Raw genomic sequence first — 12,681 nt, 5'->3', positions numbered from 1 at the left:
CTGAGTCTCGACGTCGGTCAGCCAAACGGCGTGCGCGTTGGGTCGCGCGCGACGGGACAAACGCCGGGGAAAAAGACAGACCTGATAGCCCTTGTACATTGTCCTTGGGGCGCGTGTCCATGTTCGCCCGATCCCTAGCTCTTGCTGCGGCCGCCCTGGCTGCTTCAGCAGCTTCTCTCTCTCTTGCGACCTTAGCCGCTTCAGCGGCTTTCTGATCCGCAAGAACTTTGGCATTCTCAAGTCTTAGGGCAGCCTCCGCTGTAATGCGCGGCAAAAGTTCCGTCTCCAGGAGTGAGAGTATGGGGTCGGGTTCCCCGCCCAGCAGAGGTTGTACTCGAACCGCCAGTGCGGGTGCCTCGGCTCCAAAAGTCGAGGTCAAAACTTGAGCCAAGGTGGCTACCGGGGTGTCCTTTGTACATTCCACAAGGAGAAGAGCGGTGCTAATAGCGACTCGCTTGGCCTCAGCCTGACAACTGGCTGCATCCGGAATCAGGGAAAAACCCTCCGGCGGGGCTCCCGCCATGGTAGAACTAGAGGAAAGAGTTTCTCGAGAAATAAGATTATCCAAAAGTCCAGTTAGTACTTGTAAATCCTCAGTTGCCAACCGGGCATCGTCCAGTAATTGATCCAAGTCTTGAAGATCTAAACGAGTATCAGTATCCTCCGACGTCAACATCCAGAGAGTCCCTTTAAGAGATCACCACTGTTCCTGTACCAGTCCCCTCAAGCGGCAAACCTCTAGGGTAGTCCTGAAGAGTTCAGCGACTATGTCCTGTAACAGGGTGGGATCCTTCCGAGAGGAATCCAGGATAATAGGTCACTCAGAGAGCTTCTCAGCTCCCATCCAAGCGGCAGGCGAACCCTCCTGGGCTCCAGCCTGACTAGTAGTACAATAAAGAAGGAGATGGATAGCTGCCATAATGTAAGCTCCTGACCCTTCGAACCAGAAATCACCACAGAGTCATATAGAATCCAAGCAGATGGCTTTTACTGGTCAAAAAGGCAATACAGTGCATACAGGGAACTATGGCAGCTATGAGAGTCCTACTAGCCGAACGATAATATAAGGCAGTAAATGGCGGGAGATTATACAACATCAGCATACACAGACAGAGGCAACTTTCCCAGGAGCAGTATTCCCAGGCCTTGGTATGTGTGGTCGGCCTTGAGGCTAGACAGTACAGTACCGACACAGAAACAATACTGAAACCGAGATAGCAGCCTGACAATGACACAACCGTAACTCTCCTCCCTTCTTTTTAACAAATAGCACCGGGGCTGAGGTGGGAGAGGTGGACGGGCGGATGAATCCTCGCTCCAGATTCTTCTCCAGAAACTCTTGAAGGGCTACTCGCTCTGGCTCTGACAGGGAATAGAGCCTACTGCTAGGCAGCGGAGCTCCTGGGACCAGATTTATAGCGCAGTCATAGGGACGGTGAGGGGGGAGCTGGTCAGCCCCCTTTTCCTCAAACACGTCTGCAAAATCAGCATACTGATCTGGGAGCATGGGTGTCTTCTGGCTGGCGGTTGCTACCGCAAGCACCGGCCCTGGAGGGTCCAACTCACCCAACAGGATGCGGACTGTTCGTTGGGTCCAGTCTATGGTGGGGTTGGTCCGGATCAACCAAGTCATTCCCAACACCACGGGGAACCGAAGCATGTGCACCAAGTCAAAGCGGAGTGGCTCCTGGTATTGCTTTATGCGCAATCCGAGGAGTTCAGTCTCCTGCATAACTGGACCGGACTTCAGCAGACGCCCATCAATGGTCTCCACCATGGAGACCTTCGCCTTGGCCCGCACTGGAACCTGATGTTGACGGGCGAAGCCCAGGTCCATAAAACAGCGCGTTGCTCCAGAATCAATCATGGCGAAGGTTGCTAGTCGTTGTTAAGGCAGACATAGCTCAATGGGGAGGAGGAGTGGCCCCTCTCCGGAGTCAAGGGCCCCATGTTAAGTAATGGTTTGCCCCAGCCCTGTTGGGCTTCTATGAGCCGGGGCTGCCTTTTTAACGGGCCCTAGCAACATGGGATCCCCTTCGCCCTTCTCCCTTGGTGCAGGTGGGCCTGGCTCGGGAACTGGTGCAAGCCGATGGGGGGACTCATTTCTCGGTGACCTCTCAGCCCGGGCCTGTCTTCGGGCTTCCAGCCGATGGTCTATGCGCTGACACAGCACTATCAGGTCCCGAAGAGCTGCCGGTCGCTCCGTACGGGCCAGCTCATCCAGGATCTCATCCGAGAGCCCTTCCACAAACTGATCCACCAGGGCTACCTCATTCCACGCCAGATCCTGTGCCAGGAGTTGAAACTCCGTGGCATAAGTAGCTACAGTGCCCCGCCCCTGCCGCAGGCGACGGATTCGTCTATTGGCATTCTCTTCCTTGACTGGATTCACAAATGCCCTCTGGAGCTCTTCCTGAAATCCATCCCAATCCTGAAGCAGAGGGGACTGCCTAAGGAGGAGTGGTATAGACCATTTTGCTGCCGGTCCTTTAAGCAGGCTCAGCACAAACCCCCCTTTAGTACTGGCATCTGGAAAATCTCCTGGCCGGAGCCAAATGTACAGTTGGCACTGAGCCAGAAACATGGGAAACTCTTCCATATTCCCAGCAAATTTCTCTGGTAAAGAGACCAGACATTTAGGTGGTCTGGCTGGGAAAGCAGGAGGTGAGAGCTGCTGCTGCAGCAGCTGCTGTTGAAGCAAGGTCACCACTTGTGTAAGTTGGGTAACCTGCCCCTGCAGGGCCTGCATTTGGTTAGCAAGTGCAGCTGCAGCCTCTCCCTCCATTCTCAGCCAGTAAGTTGGGGTGGGAACAACGTGTTGCATCCAGGCAGGGACCAGGCAGAGGTGCTTGGCCTCTGACTCCACTCCCAGCAATGGAGAGTACTGGGGGGAGCAGAGCCTGTCGCGGTTTACTCTTCCCGGTAGTGCGGGTGGACTGAGTGTGTAACCAAGGCAGCACTCTAAACAAGGAACAGGTCTACTCACCAGAATGAGCTCCTTTGCATCAAGGTCTAGGCTCGGTCCTCCCAGGTTCTGCAGGGATATCAGCAGGGCAGGAGCTGGTAGCTGGCACCTAAGCGAGATAATACTGAGCGCAGAGATCTCAGCACGAGCAGCAGAGCTTGCAGTAATTAGCAAAGTTGTTCCCACACTGACTGACTGGCCAGCCTAAGATTTATGGCTGTTCCTCCTCACTCCCTTCCCGGGCCAGCTGTTCCGTATCACTCACTGGTGTTGACTCCTGCAAACACCTACGACCAATTGCCTGCAATCTCGCGCTGTGATGCCTCTCCTGCAAACTGAGCCGAACCTTTGATCTTCGATGGCTAACTGGGCTGGGTGGGTCTGGAGGTGATAACCTTCTCTGTTCCTCTGCTCCTTCCCAATACGTACCACCTTCTTCTGCATCTGTCGTCTTTGCTGGTTCAGATCTATGGTCCGGTCGCCCTGGTAAGACTTCCACCGGTGCATCACCCTGCTCTGCCACTCCTTCCTCCTCTTCTTCCGAGGAGAGTTCAGGCTGACTCACGACACACACCATCCTAGAAACGTTGCGTTTAAATCAGTTTTCTCATCCTTGGCAATTCCCAGCATCAACTGTTTAGCATAGTAAAACTGTAGACTGGTATATGCGATGTTACAGTTTCTTCTTGCAAACTGAAATTCACCATTTCACTTTGAAATTAGTTGTTGTTTTTCTTGTAATAATAATGAGCTAAAGAAAATTAGATCTGTTCATTGAAAATGTATATCAGATAAATGTTGAATGGCCATGCACACATACGTAGCATTGGGTATTCCTTTTTTCTTCTGTGACCAGTGGAGTATTCTATACATACAATTTTTATTCTTGTGCATCATCTCTACATTCAGATGTAAAATCAAATCATGGTTAATAATTGTGGGAATGAGCCATGGAAGGTGGCTGGGCTCACATGCTCCCCTTTCCAGTGCTGCTCAACTGAAGGCTTCTACATTCCCAACAAACAGAAATTCATTGTTTCATTTAAACTGGATGAAACAATAAACTGCAGTTAGTTCTGCTTTCCTGCAAATTAGGATTCCAAACCAACGTTTGATCTTGGCTTGGAATCCTGATCTGTGACCAAAAGAACAAACTATAATGGGGGGGGGGGGCTTGACATGTTGGTTTGCAATAGAAGAGTTAGATTCAAGTCCAGTAACACCTTAGAAAGCAACAAGATGTTTTGGGTATAAACCTTTGAAAGTCAAAAAGATATAACTGTAAGATATAATTGTTGTGTTCGTTTAATCCGATGCCCAACTATGGTTTGTTGAAGACTTCCTTGTTCACAATTGCTGAGCTGCACAGGGCAGGGGCTTGAGAGGGCTTCCAGGGCTTGTTTCCATCACCAAAAAGCCTGGTGTATGTCATTATATTATGTAATCATAGACAATGGTGTGCTTCATAGAAGGGGGAAGGCATGAAGTCAGCCACAAAGCTATAGATTATTCCTATTGTTTTGTCTGCTTCTGTCAATTTTACTTCCTAGAACTGATTTAATTACTGATTACCGGTATGTTAAGCCATCGTAATATTGCTGGCTGCCAGGTATTAAGCAGATACTGAGTTTCTGTTGTTGGTTCCTCTATTAATAAAGCTGTATGTTTGACCAAGATAAAAGTCAGCTGCCATATTTCTCGAGTCAACTTGTTTCAAAAGGGAAGAAGTGTGCCTTATCAGACTGCCTCTGCTACTTTGTGGAAAGAAAAGGTTGTGCTTATTTAGGCCAGGTGAAGTTTGACTGAAGGACAACTTTGCTTGTTGAATGATTTGTGTGTCCATGAAGCAATTGAACTCTGTGGCGAGTGATATATTGTTACTCTGGAAATTTGTCATCTGGTTTGATCCAACAGCAGAACAAACAAAATAGTTCCACAACCTACTTACAATTCAAGTATGAGAAAGAGAAGGAAAAAAACTTCCAAAATCATTCCCTTCCACAGAAGTATATTTCCATGGAATTTTGTCTTTACAGAACAATGCTAGACAGGACAACTCAGAAGCCTATTAATTGAAAGCTACGCACTGGGACTTACTCCCAGGAAAGTAGTCTTAGGAGTGCACTTTATTTCTATGTTGCCTCTTAGCCATGAAGTGCCCAACTTAGTGTGGTGGTGGAAAATACCATCAAGTCACCGCTGACGTATGGTGACCCTGTAGGTTTTTCAAGGCAAGAGATGTTCAGAGGTGATTTGCCATTGCCTGCCTCTGTGTGGGCTGAGAGAGTTCTGAGAGAGCTGTGACTGGCCCAAAGTCACCCAGCAGGCTTCATGTGGCGGAGTGGGGAATCAAACCCAGTTCACCAGATTAGAGTCTGCCGCTCTAAACCACTACACCATGCTGGCTCTCTCCCAGTTTAGTACAGAAGGTTAAAATACATTGTTAACGTTAAAAAAACAGTGAAAATCAGTAAAACCAATAAAACAGTATCAACATTAAAATAATAAAATTGTTTACACAAAAAAGTAAACCCTCCACATAAAACTGTGTACAGAGAATCTCATCTGACATTTTGAGAACAAGATTCTGTGTGCTGTCTTACCTGATATTATATCTAAGTCCTTATTAGAATGCGGGCATATAAATTCACCCCACTTAATAAAATTTGCTGCAGAAAATTTGGCTCCATCAGGACTGTACAAGCCTTTGTGTCTTCCTCCTCTGCTTCTCCTTCTGTGGCAGAGACAGGGCAAGCCACATGGGACTTGTGCAGCAACTACGAAGATGTGAGTCTGAGGAGCAGAAGCTGGCATTAACAGTACACCATGGGAGCTGAGTTACCCAAAGGTAGAGGTGCGCCCTTGGTTTACATTTATTAGCTGAGAAACAAACAGGCCAGGCAGCAAAAGAGGAATAAGGCTTCTTCATGTATTCCACCAGGTTAGTGATGAAACAGCATTTAGGAGGAATTATGCTTGTGAGCTAGGCTGTGTCGGTGAGTACCTGGTCATGTGGAAGGCATGTTCTGTTATTTACTTCCACTTAAAAAAGGGGGGTACATACTCTGAATGTACCCTTTAGTACTGATAAGAGGGGGAATCTATCAGGTGCAAAAATATATATCACATAGATCCTAATAAATGCAGAAAATGTACAAATATGAATGTTTGAAATACTTTAATACCACAGTGTCTTACACTTAAGATTACAATTTACCCTTCATATCACTGTATGCCTTTTAACTGGCTGGATGCTTGCAGTGTTTTCGCCGTTTTCAGGTAGCCGTTTTCTCTTAACTCGCAATTGTCGGGCAGCCTCTTCGCTTATAAGGGTGCGGGCACAACCCGAGTCAACTAGGGCCGTAAATTCTAACGTGGGCCCCCCTTTTGGCAGTGAGAGATAGACCTTTACATACACATTGTCTTCTTGAGCGCTTACCATCAGTGGAGCTCCTTTCACAACGTTCGGAGCGGTCTGCTGAGGAGCCCCCTTTACAGCAGACCGACGGCGTTTTTTGCCGGCCTGTCCCAGTCCTCCTCCTCGCTGGAGGAAGCAGACGCGGTATTTGTAATCCGTGACTCCGATGAGTCCAAGGCTTCATTTGTAATCCGTGGCCCCGATGGGCCAGAAGAGTCCGAGGCTTCGACCTCGGCGCGTGCGTGCAAGGCCGAGGGTGCGCCCCGTCGGCTTGGTGCGCCGCTCCGGCGGCGAGGTTGCCCCTCGGGAGGGGGCTTCTCAGGTTCGATCGTTGTCGGACGAGACGGTCCCGGACGTCCGGGTCGGGAAGGGCATTGAGAAGCAAAGTGTCCTTTCCCCCCGCAAATGAGACAGACCCCGCTCTCAAAGCGTTTGCGGCGTTCGGTCACGGAGGGTCCTCCCCCCGAGGGGGGACGAGAGTCCTTCGGACCGCCGGGCCTGTCTCCCCGGGTCTTGGTCTCCCGTCCGGTGCGTTGTCGGGACAGGAGCAGCAGTTGCTTTCGGTTTTCGATGTCAGCGGCGTGACGAACCCACCCTTCAACATCAGGAGGGTTACCTTGCATGAAAGCCCAGTGTTGCAATTCCGGGTTCAAACCTTCGCGGAAACACTGCACCCTGGTAGCTTCACTCCAGTCCAAAATCCGACTAGAGAGCGACTGAAATTCGCTTGCATACTGCGTGACAGATTTAGTCCCTTGGCGCAGTTGTTGCAAGGCAGTTTTTGCTCGCTCACCCAAATGCGGGTCCTCGAAACGGTGTCGAAGGGCGATCATGAAGTCATCGAGACTTCGCAAGACCGGAGAGCGGAGCTCATACTGCTGTACCATCCAGGCGGCCGCCTCACCTTGTAGGAGGGACGCCACGTATTGGACCTGGGATTCTTCCGAGGTAAAAGTCCAGGACTGTTCGCGCATAAAAATGTCCACTTGCACCATAAAAAATGTCAGCTGGTCACTCGACCCGTCATACGTGATCTTCAGATCTCGGCGGGCCGGTGGAGCGGGACAGATGGGAGGTGCGGGGACCACGGGTGGGTCTGGTTGTTGCCCTCCATCCACCGGAACCACGGGTGGAGTCTGAACCTTCAGGTCGTCCATGGCTTGGGCCATGTCCAGCATCACTGCGTTCATGGCATCCATCCGGTCCAGTAACTCCTGGCGCTCTTTCTGCCAGCGCTGCCGCTCCTCATCCATCTGGTGAAGCAGCAGGGCTTCCTTTCGGGCGGGATCGTCCTCGAACCCCAACCCGTGAACCGCAGTCCGTCGTGACCGCGCGTCGCTCTGCGGGAGCGACCAATGCCGGGGAGATTCCAGCCAGGTCTCCAAGCGGGTGGGCTTGGGCTTTGCACCCAAACCCGAGTCAGCTCCACTGGGCGTCTTCCCAGTCGACTTCCCTTCCGAAGGGGTCAGGTCGGGCTGTTTGGGTACAGCGTCGTCCTTATTGTCGTTGTCATCCCCGTTGCCTGCCATAGCTGTCCAAGAACGGTACAGGAGCAGGACAACGAGGCAGAGGACTTGCAACTTAATGTGAGGGTTCCCAACCTTCCTGTGCAAACTCCATAAAACCACTTGCTCAGACTGTCATGCAGAAACAAGGAACTTTATTGGAAGCTTCAGGTAGTACAGGCCTTACACTGATAAAGTTGCAAGTGAATACAGTTTCACAAAGACAGAATTATAACCCCTACGGGAAAGCAGATGTCAAACGTATGTTATGGGAATCTACGAGATAATTGTGCATGGTACAAGAACATCAAAGACCTCAGGGAACTCGTTAGGCTATCTACCCACCAAGGCCACAGCTGGCGGGAGGGAGTCAGAGAGAGCAAGGGAGGTGGACGTGGGAAGAGACATTCCAACCTGGGCCTGTCAGACCCAGCGCCTGAACCAAGGAAAGGCAAAAGGCCTGGACTGCTTTTACGAGTCCAGGTTGGGGGGGAGAGAAACCACACCAGGCAAAGGCATACAGACCCTCACAGTTTTGTCCTTGCAGCTATTGCAGTTTTGTTAGCTGCCTTGAGTTTGCTCAGATAAGGCTGGGTATAAACGTTTTAAATAAATAACATAGGCAAGTGTGAAGGAGACAGGAAAAATACCATATCTTGCAAAGGTTTTTTTTTAAAAAAAGTAATAAGTGATTACTGTGATAGTACATGAGACCTCACTGTTTATTTTTTGTACTTGGCCACTACTGATATACACTCTCAGTCAAGATGGAATAAGTTCAAATGAGCCAGCAACGGGAAGAATTACGTCCCTGGATGAGTTCACTTAACAGATACCTGATGCATCTGAGGAAGACAGCTCTGACTCACAAAAAAATTATACTGGAACGAATGTTAGTGTTTAAAAACCTCTTTTAATTTAGATGCCATTTCTTTTAAAAATCCAGCAAAATTCCCCCAAAACTTTCAGGGTCAGCTTGCTTGAAGTGGGGTATCCTGATTTACTTGAAAGTTTTCTGTTAACCATTCCTGATGCCATGTTTAACTTGCTGCTTTAAACTGCTCTCTGCAATTGGTTTTTATTGTTAATTGATAATTGTTTCTGATGTAGTTTGCTGTGTTAATTGTAACATTGTTGTTATATTGTGGGGAGACCAGGCCTTGCCTTTGTTCCAGCAAAGTTCGGAACTATTTTGGCACTGGGCACTGTGGAGGGTTTTTTGTTTTGTTTTGTTTTGTTTGCCATCAAGTCACAGCTGACTTATGGTGACCGCGTAGGGTTTTCAAGGTAAGAGACCTTTGGAGGTTGTTTGCCATTGCCTGCCTCCATGGCAGGTGTCTTGTTAGGATTGTCCTCCTTTGATGTTGTAATAGAGGGGAGCATAGAGCATTTCTTTTTTTTGGGAAAGTCAAGAGTGAGCAGGCAGTGTGTTCTGTTGATGTTTCCTGGGACCCTGTTTCAGTCTCTCTAACAGCACTTCTCCACTCATTTGAACATTTCTGCTCTAGAGACGCTCCCTGCATTATCCAGTAACAATGACTGCTGGCTGTTGATTTTTAAAGGGGACGTCGGTTCACCGTCCAATTCCTCCGTCTCTTCTGCAGCTGAAGCTTCTTGCATAGGTGGCATTAATAACGGCTGGTACAAAGATGAATCATGTTCCTCTATCTGTCCCAGAAGCTTGAACTTATTTGTTACAGAACAGCTCACCTATACGCAGCTGTTTGCAAGTTTTAAAACATGGAGATGGAGGGGGAATTAGGGTCCAGTCTTTTCATGCCTTTTCCCCTGTGTTTTCTCATTATCCTTTCTTCTGACTGGTATCAGTAGCAGACTTTTTGCTGAACTTGACTTTATATAATTGCTTTCGATGTCCTCTATCTTACCGTAGCTTCCTGAGACTCTCTTTAATTTGCTTATCAACTCCGGTTCTGGGAGCACTGCCTGGAGCTGACACTTCCAGCTGTCCTTATCTCACTCCTTGTATCTCTAAGTGAGTACACAGATGCCAGTTTACAAGAATTATAACAAAACCAAAGGGGAAAAAAACCCAAATTACCAGAGAGCTGAAGCAGCTGCCTCCTCACATCTCCGCCATCTTGAAGGTCCTCAATATTATCAAATTCTTGACTTTAGTATCACAAGTTTAAGGCTTCTCACTGTACCCACTCCTCCCACCCTTTTTCTTTTTTTAAGAGCAGTATAATTAAGCATAAAACATTTTAGACAAATATCCTCCTCCTATTGAATGCTGAAAGGGTACAGGCTCTCCAAAACACTGAGATAATATGTTTCTAAAAAATGTGATTGTGGTCCAGCAGAGTGTGCAGTGTGTTAGGAGCTCAAGGCATTTCTGAAATGTTACCGTTTCTGACATGTTCCTCTTCTGGGCAGTGTGGCTTGCCATAGGAGTCCTGCCAGAGGAGATCACTCGCCAAATGTACTGCCATTCATTAGGCTTCCATCATTACTACTACTGTCTATTTCTGGCTTTTCACTTCTCTTGTCCACAGAAATTCCCTCTTATCATTTGCTTCTTAGCCACTTGGTAAGCTTTTGTGACCACGCAAGGGGCCTTTCTCTGCCCAGCAAACCATGGATCTCCAGCTCATTTCCGCAAATGCAATCCAGCTGGCTAGGAAGATGGATCACCAGCTTTGTGCCTTTTGTTTTATTGTGTGTAAACTAAAATAATCTGGTTGAAGTGGATCGAGAGATATTTAAGCAACAGAAAGACATTTGCTTCTCTTCACACACCTCCGGCACCCTGGACTCCCTGGGCTCGCATGCGGCAGTGGCGGCTCTCCCCATCCCACTCCAGCCTTAGGCTGCTCCTCCCGTGATCTCAAAGAACTCTGCCCCGGGAGGCTGACACTTCCCGATGCTTTTGGGAGGAGGTGGGGCGAAGGTGGCCATGTCCCCCCTGACCACCACTGGTGGGGGATGGGGGGTTGGTTGCCAGCTCCAGGTTGGGAAACTCCTGGAGGGGCTGTGGCTCAGTAGTAGCACCTCTGCTTAACATGCAAAAGATCCCAGGTTCAATCCCAGGCATTTGCAGTTAAAGGGACCAGGTAAGTAGGTGATGTGAAAGAAGAGAAGGTTAAGGGGTGACATGATAGCCATGTTTAAAAATTTGAAGGGATGCCATGTTAATGAGGGAACTAGCTTGTTCTCTGTTGCTTCAGAGACTAGACCATGGAGTAATGGATTTAAACTAAGAGAAAAGCGATTCCACCTAAACATTAGGAAGACCTTTCTGACAGTGAGGGTGGTTTGACGGTGGAAAGCCCTGCCTCGGGGGTGGGGGTGGAGTCCCCGTCTTTGGAGGTCTTTAAGAAGAGGTTGGATGGCTATCTGTCGGGAGCGCTTTGATTTTGGGATCCTGCATGGCAGGGGGTTGGACTGGATAGCCCTTGTGGTCTCTTCCAACCTTGTGTGATTTTGTGATTTTGTGACCTCAGCCTGAGACCCTGGAGAGCCGCTGCCAGTCTGAGTAGACAGTACTGACCTTGATGAACCTTGATGGTCTGATTCAGTATAAGGCAGCTTCATGTGTGTGTTCATGTGTACTATTTCATTACAAGTTTTTACTGGTGTCAAAACTTGTCACACCACCCTGTACGCATAGTCTGCCTAGTAAATGTTGTGATGTGACATCACCCCATGGGTCAGTAATGACCCACTGCTTGCAGAGGAGATTACCTTTATCGTTTTTTATTGGTGTGTCAGCGCCTTACTCCAGGGACAGAACTTGACCAATGAATATTCTGGTTTCTTTGGATCAGGAACCTCAGCCGGGAACTGTGAAGCTCTTTCATTTGCAAGAAGGTACTTACATTTTGCAGCTGACTGTGACTGACACTGCGGGCCAGAGGAGCTCGGATAATGTCTCGGTGACGGTGATTCCAATGGTGCCCTCTGCATTAGGTGAGAAAATTGTGGAAATAATAGTTTTGCAACAGCATGGTATCTGTAGGTCACTCTGAAGGGTAGATGGGAATGAGACTGCCTGTGATTGTGGTTAAAATCAGGACAGTATATTTTCATAAACCCTCACAATGGAACATAAGCAGAGTTTGTGCCCTGTAATTTGGCTGAATTTACTTTTTTTGTGCAGAGTACAAAATTTGGTTTTCACTTGCACAGATTTTGCTTCCTTTTTAAAGGGATATGACTCATTCATCAATTTTGCATTATTCTTACAGTGAAAATAATTACAGACTAGAAAGAGGCTATGTTACTAATGACAAGATCAGAAGAGGGTATAATCTGAATAGTTTCCAGTGTTAATTGTTACTGTTTTGTAATATTTTATCATGTCTTATTATGGCTTGCTGTGAACTGCTTGGAGGTTTTTAGGAAAGGCTGGATAAAAAGGTTTTAGAATGCCTGAATTGATCTAAATGTCAGTTTGGTGTTTTAGTTTTCCTGTAAATTGGTCTGTTGTAGGTTGCATGGGGGTTTGTTCACGCTACCAGTTCCTCTGCGATGATGGTTGCTGCATCGATATAACGTATGCCTGCGATGGAGAGGAGCAGTGTCCTGATGGGTCCGATGAAATTTTTTGTCAGAAACGTGAGTGAAGAGCACACCGGTTTGTGTTAGCATGATGTTTTATTTGCATTTGCTCAAGGGCCTTAATGGTGATTGTGACAGGTAGTAGCCGCCAATCAGTGCATGCAGGGTTGCCAGGTCCCTCTTCGCCACTGGTGGGAGGTTTTTGGGGTGGAGCCTGAGGAGGGCAGGGTTTGGGGAGGGGAGGGACTTCAATGCGATAGAGTCCAATTTCCAAA

The 12,681-nt window shown here is 48.3% G+C and overlaps 1 protein-coding gene across 1 annotated transcript in view; it reads left to right on the top strand.

Moving 5' to 3' along the window:
• The window catches only part of LRP11 (LDL receptor related protein 11), a 42,312-nt gene that overhangs the window by 15,273 nt on the left and 14,358 nt on the right, over positions 1-12,681 (top strand). Inside the window, 2 exon segments of the mRNA XM_056853105.1 lie at positions 11,674-11,815; positions 12,338-12,463. Coding sequence (XP_056709083.1) covers positions 11,674-11,815; positions 12,338-12,463 — 268 coding nt within the window.

The sequence above is a fragment of the Euleptes europaea genome, chromosome 7 (genome assembly GCF_029931775.1).
Source record: "Euleptes europaea isolate rEulEur1 chromosome 7, rEulEur1.hap1, whole genome shotgun sequence".
In the NCBI taxonomy this organism is placed as follows: Eukaryota; Metazoa; Chordata; class Lepidosauria; order Squamata; family Sphaerodactylidae; genus Euleptes; species Euleptes europaea.
This window is presented reverse-complemented; position numbering and strand designations above follow the sequence as displayed.